Raw genomic sequence first — 25,227 nt, 5'->3', positions numbered from 1 at the left:
GTGAAGATAGGGCGGAAATTGAGACAGGCTTCAATTTGTGTTAAAACTGTAGGTAATTCCTCAAATTAAGGTACATTTGTCCAATTACACAACGGATGTGAAATTTAACGCTTTTAATTTCGCTTTCCTATAAACCACCAAAACGGGCTGAAGAGGGAAGAATAGATGGACCAGGTTATACCTTGTGTAGTTGTGAATATTTGAATGTCTGATTTTAATTTTTCTGAATTTAAAAACAGATACAAATTATAAAGTACATTTTTGGCGCAACGGAAGTTGTTACAGTTATCAAAAAAGACTTGAGTAGGTATACCCCTACGTGATATAAATCTTTTACATGCTGCAATAACAACTGTGAAGTCAAAACAGAAACTAATTCTAAATGAATAGCTTTAGTAGTGAGACATATGAAAAGTGCTATATAAGATTTAATTAAGGTCTTAGAACTCTGTCCGCCAGGACGAATCATAATTGGACAGCTGTAGTCTACTGCGCATGTAGGGAATGGTCGGGAAGGAACAACTTTGGAAGATGGTAATTGAATCGACCAAGATGTTGTACCTGGCTTTTTGCATTATATCGAAAGCATATCGTACATTTACAAATTATAGAAGAAATAATTCTCTTACCATTTATAACCCGATATTTCTGACGTAAATAATGCTGTATTAATTGAACACCCGAATGCAAAAGATGCAAACGGTCAGCATTAATAATCAGTTTTGCAATATTCGCCTTTGGATTTAAAATAAAAGCATGTTTAACACGGTAATGTAATGCAGAGTGTTTTGTAATCTGGCTCCTACATGAAGTAAGCCAAAATTATTCAGAAATGGCTCAAATGATATAAGTTTGCTACGATTAGAAGTAGTTTGATTGTTTTTAAGATTATTTATTTGATTACTTAAATACATGTGTTGCGGTGGTTGAATAAAAAAGTTAAGAGTATCATTTAATTCCTTTGTAGTTAGGGAACCGATGATTCGTTCCATTTTAATTGAAGTAGCGTTATGAAAAAATCTAAAACAGAAGCTAACGTGCGAATTAAAGTGTGCAGTGAAGAAAATCGTTTTGTGTAATCGAATACAACAGTAGAAACAAATGATGTTACTATATTTGTGAATTTTTCTATTAAACATTCAGAATTCATATTTCAGTTATTAAAAGTAATATTACGAGGGAAATCTCTAAAGTAAGGACCGCTGGGAAATCGTTCTTCTTAAGGTTGGCGAACCTGTGTCGTTCATAGCCACGCTGGTAATTTACACACTGCATTGTGGTCTGTAAGTTGTGGCGTTGTAGTATCTTTAATTACGTGTGAGTTATTACGTTATAAAATGAATAGGAAAATCGATGTTGCCGCCGACTGTGAAATACGTGTTGTCATACGTTTTTTAAACCGTCAAAACGTTAAGCCGGCTGAAATTCATAGGCAGTTGATTCCTGTGTGCGGTGATAATGTAATGAATGAAAGAAACGTCTGAAAATGGTGTGAACGGTTTAGAAATAACAGAATTAATGTACACGATGAAGAACGTTCGAGAAGGCCCTCGATAATCACAGAGGACTTTTTGAAACGCGTCGATGATGAAATCAGAAAAGATCGTCGCTCAACGACTTCCGACCTCGCCCTTCTTTTGCCTGTTTTTTCAAGAGCTGTTATTGATCGTTTGTTCATGACCATTTAGGCTTCAGAAATGTTTGTGCAGGTTGTAACGGAACGTCACAAAAAAATCCGAATGGGATCTGCTTTGGAATTTTTGATGCGCTACACAGAAAAAGGTGATGAGTTTCTTAATTCAATTGATACCGGCGATGAAACTTGTATTTCATATTACACGCCTGAGAGAAAACGGCCGTCAACTGAATGGCGTCATCCTCAAATCACCAACTAGACCGACAAAGGTCAAGCTACAGCCATTTAGACGCAAACTGATGGCCACAGTCTTTTGGGATCGGTTTGACATACAGCTGATTGACTTCACGCCACGTGGAACGACTATAAATGCAAAAGCCTACTGCGAAACTCTACGGAAGTTACGGCGCGCCATTAAAAATCGGAGACGTAGCGGCTGACCGACGGCGTCGGCCTGCTGCACGATAATGCACGTCCACATGTTGCGGGTCCGACACGTAATTTACTGAGAACATTTGGATGGGAAATTTACGATCACCCACCATATAGTCCGGACTTAGCTCCTTCTGATAACCATTTGTTTGGGAAATTGAAAGAACTTTTGAATAGTAAGCAATTCGCAGGTAACGATGAACTTAAAATGCTGTTAATCAGTGGATAAATGGACTGGCGATAGAAAAATACAACGAAGGTATATTGAAGCTGGTGTATCGCTACGATAAATGTCTTAATTCCTGTAGCGATTAGAGAAGAAGTAGTATAAGATGTAGTTTAAGAAAAATAAAAAAATTTGTAAGTTTTCAGAAAAGATTTTTTACAGTGAACCTGTCTTTACTTTACAGATAACGTCTCGTATTATCTTTTGGCCGTTGGAAAGAAGATCGTGAAAGCTATTGAGGACCGCCACCAAAGTGACATGTCAAGTAATTTACTTGGTGCACAATCTTTAGACAATACATTGCTGAATTAACAGAGGATCTGACGTAATACCAGTTAGCATTTGAAGTATTTTTCGGAATTTCAGAAATCCTATTGCTGACAAATACATTCCAATTAGATGTGCAGATCGAACGACATAGCCCGGACGAGCATAATTAGATATGAAAGATCGCCATACGACGGTCGTGCATAATACGTCGTATGGCGACGCCTGAATTAGAAGCTTTCGAGGACGGTCGTCACCATACTGAACGCTTGAGCCAGGGGCGGTCAAACCTGCACCACTTCCAGTCGGCCACAAATGAAACCATGAGGATTACGACTTCGAGGTCCTCTTGGTCCAGGGGCCATACACGGTCGGGGATAGGTTGGTCGGCTTCCCAGGGTTGATATTACTCATTCTCGTGGGTAACGATCGTGGTCGGCTCTGTCTCGTTGGGTGTTTTCTGGATGCCTCAGTTTTCTGACGATCAATTCACCGTCGTGTGAATTACAAGGGGTACGCTCAATGTTGTTCTGGTGTCGGGATACTTCCAGCTTGGATGGAGTATCGATGACTTGGCGAAGTTGGGACGGTTTCTGAACGTTCTTACGGGCATTAGAGTGCTAGTTGCTCTGGACACTAACGCCAAGCCTTCCGCCTGGGGTTCACCACTCACTGACCCCAGCGCCTCACACAGTTCGTTGAAGCCACGAACCTCTACTTGCTTAACGAAGCAGAAGAACCGCCGACTTTTTCTTCCGAACTGGGGGAAAGATACATCGACGTCACCTTGGTGAAGGGCGATCTGCTTAGTTGTACAAGCAATCGGGCTTCTGGCCCGATTGAGGCCAGTGTGAGTGATCATAGACTTATAACCCAAGGGATCGCTTATGGTGGTGGTCCAAAAGCTCCACCATGGGACGCTGTAACTAAGGAGCAGGGCAGGCTGCGGCACGAGTGTACGGCTGCCTTACAGGGGTTGGAATGACGCATAGAGCACAGGAAGGAGGTGGAATTGATGGCTGAACAATTCGGCCAGGCCATCAAGACTGGCTGCGTTAGGGTCCTACGACGGCCTCGGCCAATGGACGGACCCTTAGGTGGTGGCCAGTCCGCTGATCGGAGTGCCTGGAGCCGTCATGACCGCTGCTTCCGGGGAGCCGTCTGTTAAACGCATGCGGAAACCTGGGAAAAAGTGATGGTCCTCTGACCTTGGCGTGCTGCGCGCAATAGTTAGATCTTCTAGTAGAAGATACCAGTATCGCCCCCTAACGGGGATTATCATTGATGACGTGTGCGCTGAGGGTCTGCGGATCTACCGGCGCGCCGGTAATGAGTATGGTCATGCCATCAAGGAAGCCAAACTCAAGTTTTGGCAAGACTCCATGCGCGAGTTGCAGCGTAACCCCAGGCAGCTCACGAAGACATGTTACCGGCCAGTCATTGTACGTGCTGTCCAGTGTTCGATGCGAGTTTGGGGTCGTGAACACACTTGAACATCTGTGGCGAATTACAAGGTGTTCCTGGATACTCTGTTTCCAGATGCTCTGGAGGGTGAAGCAGAGGTTCCCTAGCGTACGGGCTGTGGAAGCCGTAGATATAGACAGAGTGGTTTCTGGAATGGCACTGAGAAAGGCACCGGGTATTGACCAACTTGACCCGGATATATCATCTTATGTCTGTCATAAGAGAGCCGCTTGGCAGGCTGTTCTTGGGGTGCCTAAGATGAGGTTACTTTCCGACTTGTTAGAAGGTGGCTTTGATGAGGGTACTCTTAAAATCAGGAAAGAATCCGAGTGAGGTCAGCAGTTATCGACCCATCAGCCTCTTGCCAGTGTAGTAATCAGCAAGTTGCTTGAAAGGCTGGTTGTGGAATGGCTCTGGGAAAACATCGATATGAACTCACTTCTAAATCGAGGCCAGTATGGCTTCATGAAAAGGATTGGCATCGAGGATTGAATCTTAAATGTTCTTACCGAGGTGGAAAACGCCGACTGTAAATATGTTTTGGCAATTTTTATTGACAAGAGGCAGCATTTCCTTCCGTGTGTTGGAGTTCTGTCCTCTATGAGTTGGAACGCCGCAATGTTCCCGCATCCTTGCAGACTGTGGTACGTGACTACTTGCCTGATTGCAGGGCTCTGTTTAAGGATGCGCACCTAGTTATGGAAAAGTCCGTCACCAGGGGAAGCCCGCAGGGCTCCGTTCTCGGTTCCTTGTTGTGGAACCTGGCATTCGACAGATTTTTGGGACTGACATTCCCGGAAGGAGTCACGGCCCAGGCTTTCGCCGATGACTGCCTCCTGTTAGTTCGTGGTAACTCACGACCGCAGCTAGAAGATCGAGCACAGGAGGCTTTGTCAACAGCAGAGGGCTGGATGGACATTCAAAATTTAAAGATTTCTGTGCCCAAGACGAAGTTTATGCTTCTCAAAGGTGCAGACAAATTATCATACAGTCGTAACCCTTGTATTAAGTATAAAGGCTGTGTAATCAGCCGAGTTCGACTTCATAAGTACCTAGATGTTTTGTTTGATAAGAAGTTGCTGTTTAGCAACCACATTAGGCAAGTAGCAGCGGACGCCGTCTCTGTGATGCACAAGCTTAGGAGGATTACTAAAAAGAATTATTGGCTGTCGGGCCATCATTTGTACATGGTGTACCGAGGTGTCTTCGAAAGTATGACCTCTTACGCCGCGTCCGTTTGGGCGCATAGATTGGAAAGAAATCGAGTTCTTATTCAAAATTTAAGGAGTGCCCAGCGCAGAGTCTTAATTGTATGCACTTTTAAAACAACCTCCTACGAGGCTACCACCGTACTGGGAAAGGCTCTCCCAATCGATTTAGTGGTGAAAGTTCGGGCGGCCATGTGGAAATTGCGAAGAGGCAAGGAGGCCGAGCTATCTGGGATGCGGTTTTGAGCCGGGCCTGTACTGGAGCGGAACGGTTACCTCAATGCACCGGTTCTAAATTTCGAACAGTTGCTCATTTCCCACCTGCGGAGGAGGCTTTACAACCTCGCGAAGGAAGCATGGCAGCAAGAATGGCGCACCGCGAATAAGGAAGATTCTTGTATAAGGATTTGGGGGGATGATATGCCTCTCCTTCGTTTTTAAGTGCAACGTGAGCCCGAATGCTCTCCAACCATGTAAATTTAAACCAATATTTGTTTCGATTCCGCCTGGCAGCTGATAAGTTGTGTGTCTGCGGGGAGGTCCAGTCAAACGAACAAATGATGATCGACTGCCCAGTTGTTGGTGGAGAGGAGGGGGGCAGAACTCAGGCCACCCTGGAACTTAGAGGTCAAGGAGAAAATTGGCTGCTCACAAGCGGGGAGTCAATATGGTGAGAGCTGCATTGTCGGACCGTGTGGGAGTTCGTTGATGCAGTTGATCTATTCAAGCGACATCAGTAGTTTGTCTAAGGGAAACGACTCCTGCCTTGCTGCTGTAGGAAGCTAACCGACAGGTATGGCTGTCTACCAGCCAGATTAAGGGTCCAGGCGCTTTAATGGTGGACAGGTACTTGCTGGCATTCAGCGGCCTAGGCGTGGCAGTGAATGGCTGTCATTCACAAATAAATTTAATTATTGATAGTTATATATGTTTTAGTAGTTGACAGGGTGCTCCTACCCATTTTAGTGATTTATGACAATTGAGAGGTGGGATACGCAAGCGAGTGGTGTATGATACCATGCTTATTCCACTCACGCTTTTAGGTTAGCTCTAGGAGCTAGTTAGAACACTGGTCACTAAACTGTTTCAAGGCTCAGTATCCGTTTGTGGCACAGACATTCAGTCTTGTGCTTTAGGGTGACCGAATGGGGTGGTGGCGGGAGAAATGCCAAGCTAAAAACCTGTTTAAAAAAACCTTTCCAATTAGATAGTTACCCATGAATCTAGTATAGTACTATTGTGGAATCTGCGTATATCTCATTAAAACATATGTTTAAGGTAGTAAATACAAAGGTATTTACTACCTTAAACATATGTCATTTAATATTAATAATAATAAATGACATAAGTCATTTATTAAGTAGTTAACTACAAAGTTCAAGTCTTAGTAGTGCAATTTGTTTTAAGGGTGATAATTTTGATTTAGAACAAAGAAAATTAGAAAAAGTTGTATGGCTGGTGTAAACAATCCATATGTAAATGTCTAGTGGTGAACGCGTCTTCCCAAATCAGTTGATTTGGAAGTCAAGAGTTAGAAAGAGGTCAAGAGTTAGGAAGTCAAGAGTTAGTTGGAAGTCAAGAAGAAGAAAAGAAGGTAATTACCGGAGGCTTAACAGGAAAAGAAAGAAAGAAAGCCTTTTATAAAGGATTGTAGAATCCATGTATTTGAATAGAATTAATTCTACTATCAATGTTAGGTTTGACGGAACGTTTTATTTTAATTGAAATGCAGCTGGTTGTATAAATTGAGCCATTGTGTTAGCAACGTGTTGGGTAATACTTTGCCACAATTGAATAAAATGATTATGTAAGAAAACAATAGGACCAATGAGTCCTAAAGGATCAAACACACCTGCTACAATGAACAGAATATTTCTTTTAGTATGTTTTTTTAGAATCATTAGAATAAGTAATTTGGAAAGTAGCATGTCTGAAGAATTATTCCAAAGAACTTCTAAAGTATGTAAATTCTGTTCTTGATGTGAAGGAATAGTAACTTCACTAAGTTATCTGAACCTGTTATGAGATCATCAACATAAAAATCATTTCAAATGGCCTTAGAGACTTGTGGAAAATCATTCTCATTTTCATTATCTATTTGAGTTAGACATCTAGTAGCTAAATATGGTGCACAAGCGGTCCCATAAATTACGGTTTGTTTCTTGTGTTTATTTCTTGATCTGGAGAATCACACCAGAGAATACGTTATAAAATGGAATTACTAGATTTAACTAATACCTGATATACATTTTGGCTATGTCAGATGTAATTATGGATTCTGAATCTAAGTAGTATGGAAAATAGGTCTTGTTGGACTTCAGGTCTAATAAAGTATCATTAAGGGGTAGGCCATTAGTGGTTTTAGCTGAACTGTCAAAGAAAACTCGAATTTTAGTAGTTAGATTAGAAGGCTTGAATAATGGATGGTGGGGTAAATAGCACACATTCGATTTGTTAATTAAAAAATCATTGGAATTGAGTAATGACATACGACCTAATCCTAAATATTCCTTAATGAAAGCGGTATAGTCCTTTTTAAGGTTGGTATCGTTGATTAGTTTTCTTTCTAAAGATAAGAATCTATTTGTAGCATTAACAAAAGGAATCGTCTTGTTGAATGTTATTATCTTTGCATGGTAATGACACCGTAAATTTGCCTTGATTATTTCAAGTAGTGTTGGATTGAGAATGTTTTTCACATGTAGAGTTTCATTAACTGAAGCATCAGTACCGATTTCTTCAATTTTCCAGAAATTCTCGAATGCAGTTGAGAGATTTTATGAGTGTTACGAGCAAGAAAAGATGCAACAATATTGTTGCCCTTCATGTTATTAGGAGACGACTAAGTATATATCCTAATTTAGTTTCATGAATAACAGGATATTTGGAATTTCTAATGAATTTCCCAGGCAAAATAAGACTCAAATAGAATTGAGTTCCATTCGGTATGTCAATGTTATTTGCTATGCTGAACTTGTGATCTGCTAGAAATATATTACGAGGAAGATTAAGATTAGAAATGTTAAATGTTGATGGAAGGCTGACTGATATATCAAATTAAACAGCACATTGCACTCTGAATGAAAAGTTCTTACATCGAGAGTGTAATGTTAAGTGTAACACTGCATTTGGAGTGAGATAATGAGTTATTTATGCCTGAAATGGGGAGATAATTTATAATAAGTTTAAAGTGTAATTTTCAGGCAAATTTATATGTGCAAAAATTTGCCTGGCTACCAGAATCTAATCAGATTTGACATGAATGGTGATTACCATATATATCATTGGTGTTACACGTGGCTGTTGATAAAAGTATATTTTCATTTGACTGATTATTAAATAAACAATAGGTAGTACCTTCAGGCTTACTGTCATCTAAATTAGAATGATTAATTTTGTCCATATGAACAAGTGTATTATGTGTTTTAGTACAAATAATACATAAATTTTTTGAGTAACACTCATTAGTACAATGGCTTTATTTAAACAAATAAAACAATAATTATTATGCCTCAAAAGTCTCTGTGTTCAATGACTGAAAAATTAAAAAACTCTTTACATTGTTGTAAATGATGGTTTGAACTACAAAAAAAACATTGCTTAAACTTAAATTCTGAATAAAAACAGACATTATTTCTTTTAAATTGTTATGATTCAAGGTAAAGTGTTTGTTAAAAGCTTTGATTGAATTGTTATGACGCTGTCCTTTTATTTAATTTTCTGTTTTCACTTGCATGTTTGAAGTGAACGCATTAATATTTTATTGAAGTTCTGGAATTAAGAAATTTGATACAGTCTTTAAGAGAGGGAAACCTTTGATTTGACAACTTTTCCTTTGAGACATTGTAGTCCAATTCTGATGTTCGAAATTGGATGACAATAAATTCATGTGTTTACAGGAAGTTGCATTGATTCAAGCAAATTCACATATGAGAAAATTTCATTAATAAATTTGAATAAAGTATCTATGGATTCTCTTTTTGTAGAATCTGACCTTTAAATGCACTCAGCATTATGAAATGCAATTTTATACATGTTATCAAATCGTGTTTTTAATAATTCTAGAGCATTAACATAATTTTCATTTGTTACTGGCAGATTTTTAATGATAGCTAAGGCTTCATCTTCCAAGAGGAATGTAAATAATATAATTTTTGAATATTAGATAAATCATCTCTATTATGTACTAAATCAATAAATATATAAAAAGAGTGCTGGCACTCTAAAACATTACCTCTAAATTAAATTATTAATGGCCTATAGTTGTGTTTGTTTAAATTAAATTCTTGATTAGATGATTTTTGACAACTGATTATTAAATTTGGCAATTTGGACTTTAAATACACAAGTCTTCTTCGACTTTTATATGATTTGAAGCTAAAACATCATCAAAATATTGCAATTCAATTTCTGATTGATGTCATATTTGCCTTGCAATTCACGAAGATTCCTTAATTTAATTTGTAAGGTGGGAATATGACTATGTGAAGGATTATAATTGTGAGTAAATGTGCCAATCCTAGTTATAGTGGCCTTTACTAACCCTCGTAGTCTAAGTAATTGTTCCCTATCCATAATAATAATTTAAATTAACAAGTGAATTATTAACAAAGTAAATTAAATACGAAATTAATCAAATATTATTACATAAATGATGAGGCAACGTAAATAAAATAAAATAATAGATTAAAAAATATATTATGTAAATGATGTTGTAGATCAAATTGCTGCAAGCCCTATGGTAGTAATTTGTTGAACATTAAGATTCTTGAAAATTTCAGATTATATCCACGATTCTGGAAAATCACGATGATGATTCTTCAAAATTAGAGATTACACCTGTAGTAGTTCTGAAGACTAAAAATGATGATTCTTCAAAATTGTAGATTATATCTGTAGTTCTGGAAGACTAAAAATGATGATTCTTTAAAGTTGCAGATTATATCTGAGGCCAGAGGACTAAAATTGTTGAATAATATGCCACCTTGGATCAATACCTAAGTTAGGTTTAATATTCTAAATATTTATTATTCGCTGGTTCAATAAAATAAATAAAAGTCTTTATTTTATTTATAATATAAATTATTTTTATTATACTTTGAACTTGTAATTCATATATGTATTATTACATCAATTAATTATACATCCGTAACAAACACATGTTGAGTCTTTAGAGGATGGAACTAGACTGACTAAAAATAGGGCATTAGACCAATTCAGTTAATAAGAGTAACAAAAAAAAGGGAGAATTTGTAAAGCGTAAGAAAAAAGTGAAAATTTTTATTTTAAAATTTAAAAGTCCTCCATTAATAAAATTTCGCAAATTCCTACTAAACTAGAAGGCCTTCAGTGGATGGACTGAAGGGGTATTACATTGGGTGAAGGACACAGATATCTTGCTAATCCCCCAGGGAATAATCCAAGTAAAAACACGTCAGAACCTAATCTACAAAGGACAGGAACACAATCCTCAACTCCACCCACCTAAATACGTAATCACCACGAGAAAATTAAATACCTGCCATATAATTAAAAGATCCAGCAGCAAGGTACTGACTTCCAGACTCTGTAATGAATAGAGTGATAAAATGTCTCCAGACACCCTTGCATTTCATTCCAATCCATATTATGTGTATTATTATGTTATTATCACCCATAACAAGATAATTATATGTTATAATACTGTATATGTTAGATACAATGTTTATAAAAAAAAACAAGTTATAAATAAAATAGAATGATAATAATGAAAATAAACATAAGATAAAAATTAAACTATCAATAATAAAGATTAACAGCTTTTATAAATGAAACTGAGTATATTAAAAAAAAATCAATAAACAAAAATTTATGCTGTGATCCCTGTAAAGTTGTATTATGGATAAAAAAGGATTTGAACCATGAAACTCTTTAAAAATCAAACTCCTTAAAATTATAAGAAAATTAAACATTATTTGTAGCCTTCAAAAGAATGTAAATAAGGGTGGTAGGGGTGTTACTAATGTGTTACATAACACTCAACAAGCTTGATGCTGTTGGACATTCAAGGGATGTGTACCCTCCATCTGAAACTGTTTTACAGTCCTTACATAAACATCTTGTATATACTCTTAATTGCTACTATCATAAATATTTCCTTACCTAAAATTTTATTTTTAATTACTTTTCATTGGAAATTATTAGTAAGTACCTATTTTTATTTACTGAAAACTATTATATTTCAAAAACAAAAGATGAGAAATTATTTTATTATTTGAATTAAATGAAAATAATAATGATCTAAATTTAAGCAATAATTAATTGCTTAAATATTACTTATCATTATGGTTTTTTTACCACTGTTTTGAAATTTATATTTTTTATTCTGTTTTTAAACTGTGATTTGAACAATTGTTACAAATAAGATTGATAGAGTATGATCAGTTTATATATCTACAGACAAAGTTTGTATTTATATTTTCATTTCCAATTATTTTTTCATTCCAAAGTAAAATAAGCTTTATTACATAATAAAATTAATATCAGTGAAAGAAAAGACTGCTGTTTCATTGGAAAAAATATGATTTTGATATCCTTATCAACTTAGATTCCTGAAGTATGGAAATAAACTATAAAACTTTACGGTATCGTCATTTAATAAAATCAAATGTACTGCATAAAACAGTAATATAACCACCATATAGAAATTTTATCGCTGTAATGTTGAATATGTATAAAGATGATATAGATAATGAAAAGACCATGATTAAAAATGGAATGAGCATGAAGACGTAAACATTTTAAAAAAGGAGTGTACGGTAAGAATCCAGCTGGTTACAAGAAAAGATAAGTACATTGTACTTCACTGATGATTTTGTTAAGTAGTGGAGAGTGCAAAGGTTCTTAACATTTGGTTGAAGAAAGTAGACGAATTAATGATGAAGGAGTGTAACTTAAGGATTAACAAAGAAAAATAAAAGTAATCTTATATAGCAGGAGAGAACTTGGAAACTCACATATTGCAATAAATGGGAAAAATATTGAACTAAGGAATTTCTGCCTGCAGGAGAATTTTTTAAACAATTAACCCTTAACCTCCCGCTTTATTTCACATGCGAATTGAGATTTCAGTAAAAGTTTGTTTATCTCGCTATTACTGAATTGTTTTTCATCCAAAAAAATCTGAAAAAATGAGGGTATGTTAACAATGCGTTATTAGTTTATATTGTTCAACAAAAATTAATTTTTGTTAATATTTGATTATGTTGCGCGCGCACAAACATGGTATAAAAAAAATTACAATTTTTTTTTAGTTTTTTTTTTTTAATGATCAGTGAACTTTGTTTTTTTATATTTATATAAACTATAGACTTTTCTGGTTAATTTGACGTAAAATTTATTTATATCTGATAAAAACTGATTATATAAATAAAAAAAAAACACTCTACATTTCAGAAAATTGTAACTAAAAAAAATTGAGATTTTGGTAAACGTAAAGGAGTATACGTGCGTACGTTTGTGTCATTGAACCAGTATAAATATAATTTTGATATATATATAAATGTTTTGCTTTTGATACATGTATAAAAATATTTTGAATAAAGAACAAGTATGGTTTTAAAAAAAAAGAATTTAAAATTATTGCTTCCTTTCATAAAAGTCAAGTTCACTCATTATTCTGTTGAATTTACGTTTGCATAGCAATTATATAAAATATAACAAACCGCTAATGTACATAAGAATCAAATAAACCAAAAAAATACCAAAATACTACGACTTAAACAATGACGTCAGTGAAAAAAAAGTACTGTGTGTTTGATCCCTTGTGAAATATCTACACTATATACAGCTGTAATATTTATTGCATTTTCTCATAATTCAAGGCGTTGTGATTAAATCCATATAAAAATCTTTTTTCTATGTTAAATGGTTCATAGAAATTTGAATTTGAAAAATTCATTACCAGTGGTTAATATAGTGATCAGCGGGAGACAAGAGGTTAATATAATCTCTCATAATGAACACTAGTCTCTCTGGAAACTTGGAAGAGACTATTACATACTTATCTTTGGAATACAACTCTGTACATAAATGAGATTTGGGTACAAGGGAAAGAAGAATTAAATCCTTTAATAAGGTTCTATTAAAGGATGCCAAAGAAAAAAATTGTGCGATAACATTACTAATGAAGAATTCTGAAAAGAAATGTAATGGAAAAGAAACTTTGGAACCGTCTAAAAAAGGAGAAATGAATTAATTGGCATGAACTAAGACATGCAAAGTTGAAATAGAAACAAATGTTAAAACTCATTTTTGAATAGGCTGAAGTTTACAAGTTATTATGATATCAAAGTTAAAACGATAATGAAAAATTATGTTGAAGGAAGTAGACAGAGGGAAGATATTAACATATACACAAGTTATGAAAAATATGGGCTGTGGAAGCTATTAGAAATTAAGGAAAAAATCATTGGAAAGAACTACTCGGAGAGACGCCAACAAAGATTCATATTAAACACTACAGAAGAATATAGAGATGAGTACAAACATCAATCCATTAGAAGAGCTTTCTAATCACCCATACAAAAATGGCCTTATCAATCTACAAATCCTTGAATAAGAAAATATAAATATAGACCTATAAATGACTGCAGTATGTTAATATCTTTTGTCCAAGAGATTATAAATCGGTTATATCATTTTATCTAAATGCATAAAGAAATTAAATAAGCATTTTTTAAATTAAAGTGCGTTAAAAACATATATTACGTATTTATAACGCATTACAGTGTGTTCTCATTAGATAAAGGTTGTGATTTAAAAGCTAGACTAGTGAAAAAAAATTAGTTAAAAATTAGCCAGTTAATCACATAGATCCTCAACTAGAAGTTTGTGCAGAAATTATGAACATAATTTAAAAATAATAATGAACAGACAAATATGAACCAGGGTACAAAATCCACTTAGAATTTCAAAGGACACATTACAAAGAAGATAAGAAGAGGATCAGAATACATTATAATTAGCAGTTATAGTTCATATTATATATTAATATATTAGTATAATATTTTACTAAAATTTATAAAATATCCTATGCATTAACATATTGTCTAGGATATAAATATCGTATACAATAAAGTAAACATTACCTCATTCAAATCTTCAATTGCATGCAAGTAACTAAATTTTTTCTGTACAGTCTTTCTTGCTTTTATAAATGAAAAATCAATCGAAGGGTTTTTCACAGTTTGTTCATTAATTCTTTGGTTTTCTATTACTATAAAATATTTAGATGTAAAATACTCCTGAATTAAATTTAGCCAAAAGTCTTCTTTCTTTTTCAATAGCTCTTCATCTAACTGAATAGCATTTAGCCAGATATGAAACTGAAATGATAAAAAAATAAAGGAAATCATTTTCACAAGTATAAAATTTTAAATTACTAGCGCATGTGATTTTAATATCACAAATACCAGTTGATAAATTTACATATTTCTTTTAAACTACCATGATTTAGGAAAATTACTAGTTGTTACTAGCTCTTCAAGATTTATTTACAAGAAAAAAAAATAATTCTTCATTTACTTAGTTGATTTTTTTTTGGAGTTAAAATATATAATAAAATAAATCAGTCGGTCAAATGTCAGATTTTACCTTCAGTTATATTATTTTCAAAATTTTTATTTAAAATTCTGAAATATTCAGCTATTATTAGCACCATTCCTATCATTAGTACATTGATGAAAAAAAAAATACTGGCATGTTTCCTGTGATAAGATTGTGTTGTACTGCAGTGACTAGATATACTGTGAATAAGTCATTCGGTAATTAGCAATATTTTTTTTATCACTAATTTTTCTTTTAGTATAATAACGAGGACCGTGTTTAGAAAACTGATGACTCATCAGAAATACTTAACCTAAATTAAACAATAAACTTATAATTTTGAATTATTATACAATTAATATTTGAGCAACAGTAATATAATAAATATTAATAACAATAATCGCAACTGTGAAAATTAAAAACATAGCTGAACCAAAATTAAAGTAGTAATTTATTAGATTATGATTGACTATTATTAATAAATTAAACCGAAATGTATTCTTGATAATATTTATGTTAAGTTTAGTGTTGAATGAAAACAATTACTAATATTATAAATTAAAAATAAAATAACAATGTAAATGAATAATATTCTTTACAATAAACCCAAAATTTAATTAATAAATAGTATAATTCCCTTGAAGTAGTGAATAAAACCGCTGTTTCCCTACAGAAAGGGGTATAATGATTTGTCACTACACTGCCGGTTTCCAATGTTTCTTGTGGTTATGACACATGTTAAGTACCTGAGATTAAGGAGGTAATAGTCAGAGTTCTTTTTCTGGGAATATTTGATGTTCACATTACAGCCAATTGCTATGACGAACAGAATAAAGATGTCCATTTTAGGGCTAGATATTACCCATGTTTTTCCACACTAAAAAACTTTTCATCATCGGACATAAATTTATCATAGAACCAAGTTCCAATTAAGTATTTTATTGTGATGCACATTTTTTATACATCATATTAGGAATGGGTAGGTGTATTATGATATGAATAAAAAAGGAATTGCCGTAGCATTTGCTTTTGATTGATCAAGCAAAGGTTTTACCATTGCTTGGTAAAACCTTAAGAGCAGCCTTCCAAAATACAAAATTAGTTATAAAATAAAAAGAGTGATTAATAGTCCTTATTAATAATTTAAATTATAAATACATGAATTACAGTAAATTAAAAACTTGAAGATACTAAATAAATAAAAAAATTACAAATAAATAAGACTTCAAAAGTTTTTAATGAATGTTATTTGAGATATATTTATATTCAAGTTAAACTTACATACACATACAAGAAATTTAAAATTTTTCAATTATCAATATTAAAAACCCGTTGACAAGTAAATCTTTTAATTTAAATTATTTATTAGTAATCAGGAGACATAGAACTCAACAAATTAAAATATCTTGCACAGGCATATAGATAAAAAAAGCACTCTCATTGGCATTCTTTTACACAAAATAAATGAAAATAAAACTAAGATAAGAAAAAGGTACTTCACATTGACATCCTACAGAAAGTATTTCAAATAAAAAAACTGATTAAAATTAGGTCTTCAGAACAAGAAACAAAACAAGTCATTACACACAGAACACAATCATCAAATAACTCAATGACTATGAAATATAAACTGAACTGCTCTGACTGCAACATGTTTCATATTGGTCAAATTATATTCTCCTTCAGACAAAGATTCTTAAAAGCCCTCTATAGCAACATATTTCAGCTTTTTATTACTTACAATAATTTTCAGCTATCTCATAGACACAAATCCACCAACATTGCAACAACCTTGATGTTCTGACAAAAAAGGACCACATCTTTACCAACTTAACATTATTAAATATATAAACATAAAACAATAATAAACTGAAAAACACACATTCAAATTTGACATATTACTCAACCACATTTTAATTATAAAGTCTACCAATAAAAAGTGACTACCAGCAATAACATCATCTAATGCTACATTAAGAACAATGGCACCAGTCACTGAGAGTGGTTGCAAAAGTGAATTAAGATGTTCTTAAGTTATTAAAAATATTATCTTTATAAAATCTGGTTTGGTTTATCATTTTAAAAGTTATAGTTTTAATTAAATATAGATGTTTTCTTTTTTGTTTGAGTTTGGACACATCAGGTTAACTTGTAGATTTTTAATGCCATTTTTGAATGTCTTATAATACCAACTAGATAACTAACATATAATGGCTAATCACAATTTTCTTGTTGTGCATTATATGTGAAACTGTGGTGCAAATTAAAACACGTGTCCAAAACTTGTTGTAGTGTTCCAGGTGATGATCTGGCTGAAATTTATAAGTTGTCTGAATTTTTAAATACTAATACTAACATCTAAGACATTGTTTTTTATTCTATTATTGTGTGATTTTGTGGCTTTTTTCTTAATTTGTGTTTCTACAAAAATTAATTTACTGTTTAAGATACCTGTAATGCATTGATTGCTCTTTTGTTAATGTGTTGTCATAGTAATACTCTTATGTCTGGTGGTTCACGTGTTAGAAAAAAGGTGTTAATGAGGAACCATGTTATTAGTAAGATAAGGAGCAATCTTGAAAGTTCTTGCTTTTTTTATTTACTGATATAAACAAATAAAACTTATTTGTTCTAGTTACATTATTAATGTATTAAGGAGCAAAAAGTAATACAGATCTAATTGGTGGCCCAAAAGTAAATTAGGATTGATACTTTAATCAGAATTTTGATTTTAATTACAGTAAATTCCCATTCATTTGAACCTGACCCAACAAAAAACTGAGCTATCAAAAATGGCTGAAAAAAATATTTAAAAAATTTTCAATATGGAAGAAAATAATTTTAAATTATGTAATTCAAAAGAAGAGAGCATTATATAAAAAAAATAATGACAACGAGATGTACGGTATGAAGTCCTAAAATGAAAAATATTATATTATACAGTCCTGCAGGTTACAGAAGTAAGATATTTATATTGCTTTTTGTCAATAATTGAGCGAGTTGTTTATTGACATTCTGACCCCCATGGGGAGAGACCCACTATGTGACATTTCCAGTTGCCATGCCACCCCCTCTGTACCTAACCCTGAGGGGCTTTACCTGAGGTTATCTTTAAAAACATCGGCAGTAGACATGTTGGAGTTTATCCTCAGTCAAGGTGCCGCCGATGTGAATGTCGCAAGTGACATTCGCATCAGTGTACTTCTAACAAAGGTGGAAATGTTGAAACAAAACACATTTCAGTTAGTCTGAAAGAAGACTGAATCCTCAATTGTTGAGTGAAGGAACTGAAATCACCTATAGGAGGTAAAAGTGAGTCTGACACACAACTTGAACTAAAATTAAAACACACAAAACATAAAACTAAACTAAAACATAAACCATAACATAACTAGTAAAGAATTAATAAAAACAAAAGGACAAAGGAAACAAAGGAAGCCCAGCTAAGACTAAACCCTTTCGCTATCCTTTCTTTTGTTAGATAAACCATGAATTCCGCAACTATAGACCATTCGGTCTGATTACCCCAGTTCTGATGCAAATTCAGCAGTAGACCTAAGAATGTCTAGTCGACAAATTATCTCGTTACGCTTTTTGTCATATTTCTTGCACTCGTATAGAACATGAAAAGTGTCATCTAACACCCTGCACTGCAGGCATAAACCCCTATCAACCAAGTCAAATTTTGCCAGCTTGCCCCAAAAAGCACCATGACCCGTAAGAAACTCTGCAAAATACTTGTTTAGGGAAATCCGCTGCTGTTTATTGACAGCACATGTCTTCCTGTTCTATTATTAAACCCATCTTAATGATTTTAATATACAGAAATTTTTATTTTGTTTTCAGTCATTTGTTACAACTGATGCTAGAGTGAGATCAGCAGTCACTGAAACTGGTTGCAAGAGTGAATAAAAATGTTTTTATTAATGTTTTACCGTGTTGGTGTAAGACCAAGCAGAACCTCCAGGACCGGGGCAACAAAGCCCTTACTAGTATAGAGAGATGGTTGACAGTTCACAAACTACATTTATCAACACAAAAGAGTGAATACATTGTTCTAGCTGGACAGAGAAAAGTGAGCTGGATGGACTTACGCATCGGAGAACATCTGATCCCATCCAAAGCCACTGTCCGATATCTAAGGGTGATTATTGACCAGTCATGTAGATTCAGCGACCACATCATTCCAGTCTGCAAGTGGGCAGAAAACACACTTTCTACCCTAAAACGACTCCTATAGAGCCAGAAGGCACCTGGAGTGTTGAAACAAAGGGTCATCATGTCTACCATTACATCCATCATTCTATATGCTGCTCTGGTTTGGGGCTCAACATAACAGATTAAAAGAAACCTCGCTAGACTTCAGAGCCTGCACAGACGATTGCTACTGGGAATCATTGCAGCATATAGGACCACATCATATGATGCTGCCTGCTTGTTATCTGGTTTCCCACCCATTGATCTACTGGTTAAGGAGAGGACAGACAGATATGCTGGAATATTAGCTGACTTGGTTCGGGATGTGACCTATGGGATGTATGGCAAGATAGGTGGCTGGCTGGGGAGACAGCAGCCTGGATGAGGATCCTGATACCGGACCTGCAACTGTGGTGTTCAAGAAAGTTTAGTGACCTTGACTACTACACTACACAAATGTTCACAGGCCATGGGAACTGTAGAAGCTATCTACACCATATTGGGAGGCGTGACACCCCAACTGTATGTTCTGTACAGAACACGACACTGTCAAACACACCTTGTTTCAGTGCCCTGAATGGTAAGAACATAGGGTTAGTGCAGGGATTCCTGCTTGACACCTGCATCCGTACTGACTCACATAATTGCTTCTGCAGCTCGTTGGGATGCATTCAGCATCTTCTCCCAGACAGTGCTCTGACCTAAGGATGACGAGGAGCAGAGAAGGAGCTTCTTGCAAGGGACATTGGATAGCCTCAGCTATGAGGGCTGGTACATCTCGGTGTGCCAGCTCTGATGATCAGTTGGGGACTCCGTACATGACATGTACCGCTATGACAGTTCCCTCTTGTGATGAAGATCTTCAGAACCTGTCATCCACTATGGAGGAGTTAAGACCAGAGTCCTGGTGGGGATCCTCTTGGGGACCCCTCATTTGAGGCACAAGGCATGACGAAACTGAGATAAAGGTCTCAGTTTCGTGGGGATAAAGGTTGCAGCTTAGCTGGATTTGGAATTTCTTCGCTGAAGGTTAGAGGCAGGCACAATAAAAAAGATCCAACTGGCAGGCCAACCTGCCTTGCCAGATGTACAGCTGGTGAGTGAGAAGGCCCGTTAGAGTTGAAGGACACTCCCTTGGGGTGAGTTACACTTAGCTGTGGGTCTGGCTCAAGGGAGGGAAAAAAGTTATTAAAAACATTATCTTAATAAAATTAATTTTGGTTTATCATTTTAAAAGTTTAGCGTTTTAAATATATACAGAAGTTTTCTTTTTTGTTTGTGTCTGGGGCAAATCGGATTAATTTGTAGATCTTTAATGCCATTTTTTGATGTTTCAATACACCTACTATATACTGCTTTTCAAATCAAGGTGTTACATATTTACTTGCATATATAATAGTTTAACCATATTTAAAACAGTTTGTATTTAACTGTACTGATTTTGTGTGGTTCATCTCATTGTATTGTGTACTTAAATTTATGATATTTTACTTTTTGTAGATGGATATTACTTTCTGCTCATGAATATTGTTATTTAGTATTATATTTTGTAAACATAAACATACTGTTTTAACAATAGTTAAAAAGTTGTTAAAACAAAAAAAAATACATTTTCTAGTAAAAACATAAATAAATTAATAAATAAAAAATTGACATAAAGTTACATAAAATAATGTATATTTTTTTACAAATGTGATAGATTTGGTTGTACAGGTGGTAAAAAGTACAATGAATATTGAACTGTGAATATTGTTTGAAAAAATAACTGGAGCAGAAATTACATATACAGTTGACTTTGAAACTTTATATAAAAGCAAATTATCCACCTGATTTAGAAAAAAAAAAATCACATCAAAACTGGCATAATTAGGTAGATTTCTTATGAAATCTGCCTACTGTAATGGGTTTGCCACTTCTGGAAAATTTCAACATATCTTTGCGTTTCACACCCTCCAGACACCAAAACCACCATTAGTTCAAAAGTTTATATATATATATAAATTTCAGTTTTTTGTAGATACAATAACTGCTGTAATTTTGTGCCAATCACTTTCAAATTGATACATCAAATATAACGACCAAAATCTTGATCAAGTTCACTAATGGGCAAAATCAGACCATGGGGTGGAAATAGGGTTTGTTTTAGAAAAAACAAAATATCACTATCACGTTCTTATTAAGTAAAATATCGAACTCATTTAAAGTTCCTACTATTCTTTGGATAAGGGCCTAAAACTTATCTAACTAAAGTCTTTTGGTACCACCAACCATTGGCCCAGAGGGTAGAAAAAATTGGGTTTCAAACATAAAAAAAATCATACCTCCCTTATAGGTACAGCATCAAATTGGTTTAAAGTGGTTGTTAGTCCCTTAAACTCTACCTATATCTTTTGTCTGAAACAATTTTTGTTTGATATGACCAACCCTTATGGCAAGGGATGACACTAAATGTTGCTGGAATTTTTAAGATGGGGCTTCTCGCATGCTAAACATGTGAAACTTTTGTCACATGCAACCATTGTTATATTGAGTAAATTTGAAGTTTTTCTTAACTTTAAGGTGGAAATATTTTTATTCCCTACTTAGCATCGGTGAAATCTCCCTTCGCCTTCTGCCATCCTGAAATGGATTTTTTTATATTGTAACTGATAATGATGAAATTATATTTTTTATCAATTTTTAAGATTTGTTTTTGCTGTGAGAATGGATAAAGACAACATATCTTGGTTCTTCTGTCATGTAGCATGAATTTGATCACTTGCAATTAAAAACCTTTTTCACCTTTCCTCAAATTTTTATGCAATTAATCTATGACCTCTTAAATTTCAAATCTGTACCTTTTTCTATTTACAAACTGCCATTCAATTTGTAAAACCATTTGATTTTCAGAACTATATGACAGAAACATGGGTAGATGTCTCTGTTATTTTAAATAAATAATTTTCATATGTATATTTTATAAAAGTTGTCACTGTTTGAATTTTTTTAGAAAATTCTACTTTATGGTTTAATATTTGGAGTATCTGGGCCAGATTGAGGAAAATAAACATATTCCTTCAATACACATGGAGGGAACTTTCTTCTTGACCACTGAAACATTGTATTCAAGCCTGTCTAATATTTGGGTATGCTGCAGATGCAGAGGCATCTGGAGCAATTCCGGATTCATAGAGACAAGACTTGCACCCCTGGATCTCCTTGTTTAGAAGAGGGAGATATGTACAGGGAAGCAAGTAAGGCGGATGTGGAGGGATTGCTTAGTGGCAGGAGAGATGGGATCAATCAACGAAGGGCAGATAGACTTACAGATTTATTCAGGACTTTCACTGATAACTGGACCACAAACACAGGGAACTGTTGTTTGAGTTGACCCAGCTCCTCACTGGTCACGAGTGTTTTAAATCATACCTATGTGCTGTTGAGACCCTCAGTGGAATGTGACTATTGCAGAAGGAGGACCACAGAACACCTGGTGTTCTGTGCTTTATTAATATGAACCAGAAAACTGTCAACATGTGTGCAATCAGTTCTTGCAGCATAGGAATGCATGCCGAAGAGAATTTACAGTGCTTACCTCAGACAACATCATGGGGACTATGCTGCAAACCAAATAGGCATGGCACATGTTATCCTTGATTTTGGTAAAGATCATCTGTAAGATGACGAAAGAAGTGCAGGGGTGAATAATTAATTCCCCCTGACTCTCCCTTGGGGCTGTAGCCAAATTAAAGCAGGTTCACAGTCCCAAGGTGGAATACACAATAAAAGAAATAAACAAAATATTTAATATAATTGTATATATATAATAATATAATATAATTTAATATAAAATATTTATATACAATATATATAAAATATATATATAAAATTTTATATATATTATATATAAATATTTTATATTTTATATATATATGCAAACTAGTTAAAACTACTGCTATGTACTTAATATTTATCTACTGCTTAGTTCAAAATTGAAAATACAATACAGAAATACAGAAGTATTACATTGTAGTAACTTATTTTATTATGGAAATGTGATTATTCATAGTAATAGTAGTTAATTCCTTCCAAAAATGTCCTGTTAAGTTTACTTATTTATGATTTTTAGTATGTATATCTTATGTTATATTGATATAATTCTTTAATGGCAAATAATTAAATTCAAGCTACACAACAGAAGATTCAATAATTATTCTTTTTCTATTCTCATAACCAAATGCTTATCTTAAAAAGTTTGTAAAAAATTAAAGTTCAAGATCATCAAGGGAAAATATAATTGTCAATTTTGATACTATTTTTTTAAATCCAGTGGATAACTTTTTTTATAAGGCTCAAACCTAAGTAACATTTCAATTTTTGCTGCCAAATATCAAAACAGAAATATTAACAATTACAGTTATTTACTCACATTCTTATTTTCACCATATTTTAAATAACTAATACAGGACAATGTAATATGATTAATAGAATTTGATTCCAAGTGATGTTTTTTAATGCGAATAGTTTGCCTAATTGTTGAATATATACTATCAATTTTTAAGGTTTGTTTTCCATCTACAATATTTTTCAATAAATTTTGGAATTCCTTCACCAATTTCTTTGGTTGGTCAAAATCATTCATAAACGTTACTATAAGAGCAGTTCCAGAACATGGTGTCACTAACAGATCAAATTTCTGAAACATAAAACAATATTGCAAGTTAAGAATAAATAAAATTAAAATTATTATAAAAAATATTACTTTTAATCCTCAAGTATACTTGGGACTTTTCCTAAGTTAACAATGTCAAACTTCTACACACACGTCTTCAGGCTTGCTATGGTGAACTAGTCATTACAAAATGAATATATAACTTATTACCTAATTTGTTTTTTTAATTTCATACTTTTTAAATATATACAATATGCTTTCAACTTAAATGTACATATGCTATTATGCAGCTCCTTTGGCAAACATAATGTATTCTCTGAAAATATCTTCTGGTAGCATACTTGCATATATTTAAAAATGGAATAAGATTTATGTTTAAAATATTTACATTAATGGAAATTACAAGAACAAAGGACAAATAAATTCACAAAGTGCTTAATAAAAATTGTGACAAATACTTACAGCATTAATATCAGGGCCAAATTCTTTAATATTATCTATAAGATATTGCTGTGATGTGATATGTTCAAGTAAATAATTAATTCCTCTGACTCTAAAAAGAAACATAAGTATATTAGTTTCCAATAGTTACCATCTTACTATTACTTAATGAGAAAATCTCAGTACTTACAATTAACATTAGTAAGGAAAAAATTCTTTTAACTCTGTGTAAATAACATTAGAAACAGTTACTATCAGTTTGGTTGAAGAACTGAATGTCTTTTATTTATTTCTGGAAAAGGATAGTTTTTGTTATGTTTTAATAATGGTGTATGAGATCAAAACAAATGTGTTGTTAAAGATATTTCACTGTCAACTGTAAAAATAATGTAACAAAATTTGCTAGCACACTATTCTTACATCGGCATACTATATAGCTCTAAATTTTTTCTTGTTCATTGAAGATAATTTTTTTGAAAATACTTTTTCATAAAACATCATCGGCAAAATTTTACCCTTTTTTTATTCTTATACTTGAAAAAAAGTATCACCCTAACTATAAACAATTTATTAATAAATAATTCTTTCTCAGAATATTTTAACAGAATTGTTGATGACTTCATGAGTTATAAAAATTACAATCGCAGTACCACCGGTTTGTTTTTTCTAGCGTAACTAAAAATAATTTAGCGCTGAATTAGTATAACTGAATAAGGTTAGATAACAATGGTAAATGATTTCAAAGGAAGTGTTAAAATAATACCACTACACTTGCTAAAAAAAAAATAATCATTCAATTTTTTTGTTACTGTTTTACTTGTATTTTCTTTTTTTCAAACAATCAGAAGACTTCAATAAAGATGCCTGGAAAAGCTTAATAACAAAAATTTTATAATTAAAAAATTATCATAAAGAGATTTTAGCCGTGCGTTTGTTAATTTAAAAGACTAAATCATTAATTAAAAGAAGAATGTACTTTAATCTGCACAAACAAAGACCCAATTTCTGGCTGTAACTGATCCACTCCAAAGTACCCATACTAAAAGTAGAACTTAAATACCGCATAAAAAGTACCACCTTCAGAGTACATCATTAAATATACTGCAGATAACGAGATAAA

At 33.5% G+C, this 25,227-nt stretch overlaps 1 protein-coding gene across 1 annotated transcript in view; it reads right to left on the bottom strand.

Annotated features, from left to right (window-relative positions):
* Positions 1 to 25,227, bottom strand: part of LOC142319672 (uncharacterized) — a 138,869-nt gene that overhangs the window by 58,324 nt on the left and 55,318 nt on the right. The window contains exons 9-11 of the mRNA XM_075357221.1: positions 24,129 to 24,219; positions 23,424 to 23,690; positions 14,362 to 14,598 (exon numbers count right to left, since the gene is read on the bottom strand). Of these exons, the coding sequence (XP_075213336.1) occupies positions 14,362 to 14,598; positions 23,424 to 23,690; positions 24,129 to 24,219 (595 nt within the window). The remainder of the gene's footprint in view (positions 1 to 14,361; positions 14,599 to 23,423; positions 23,691 to 24,128; positions 24,220 to 25,227) is intronic.

Source organism: Lycorma delicatula, chromosome 2 (genome assembly GCF_047948215.1).
Source record: "Lycorma delicatula isolate Av1 chromosome 2, ASM4794821v1, whole genome shotgun sequence".
In the NCBI taxonomy this organism is placed as follows: domain Eukaryota; kingdom Metazoa; phylum Arthropoda; class Insecta; order Hemiptera; family Fulgoridae; genus Lycorma; species Lycorma delicatula.
This window is presented reverse-complemented; position numbering and strand designations above follow the sequence as displayed.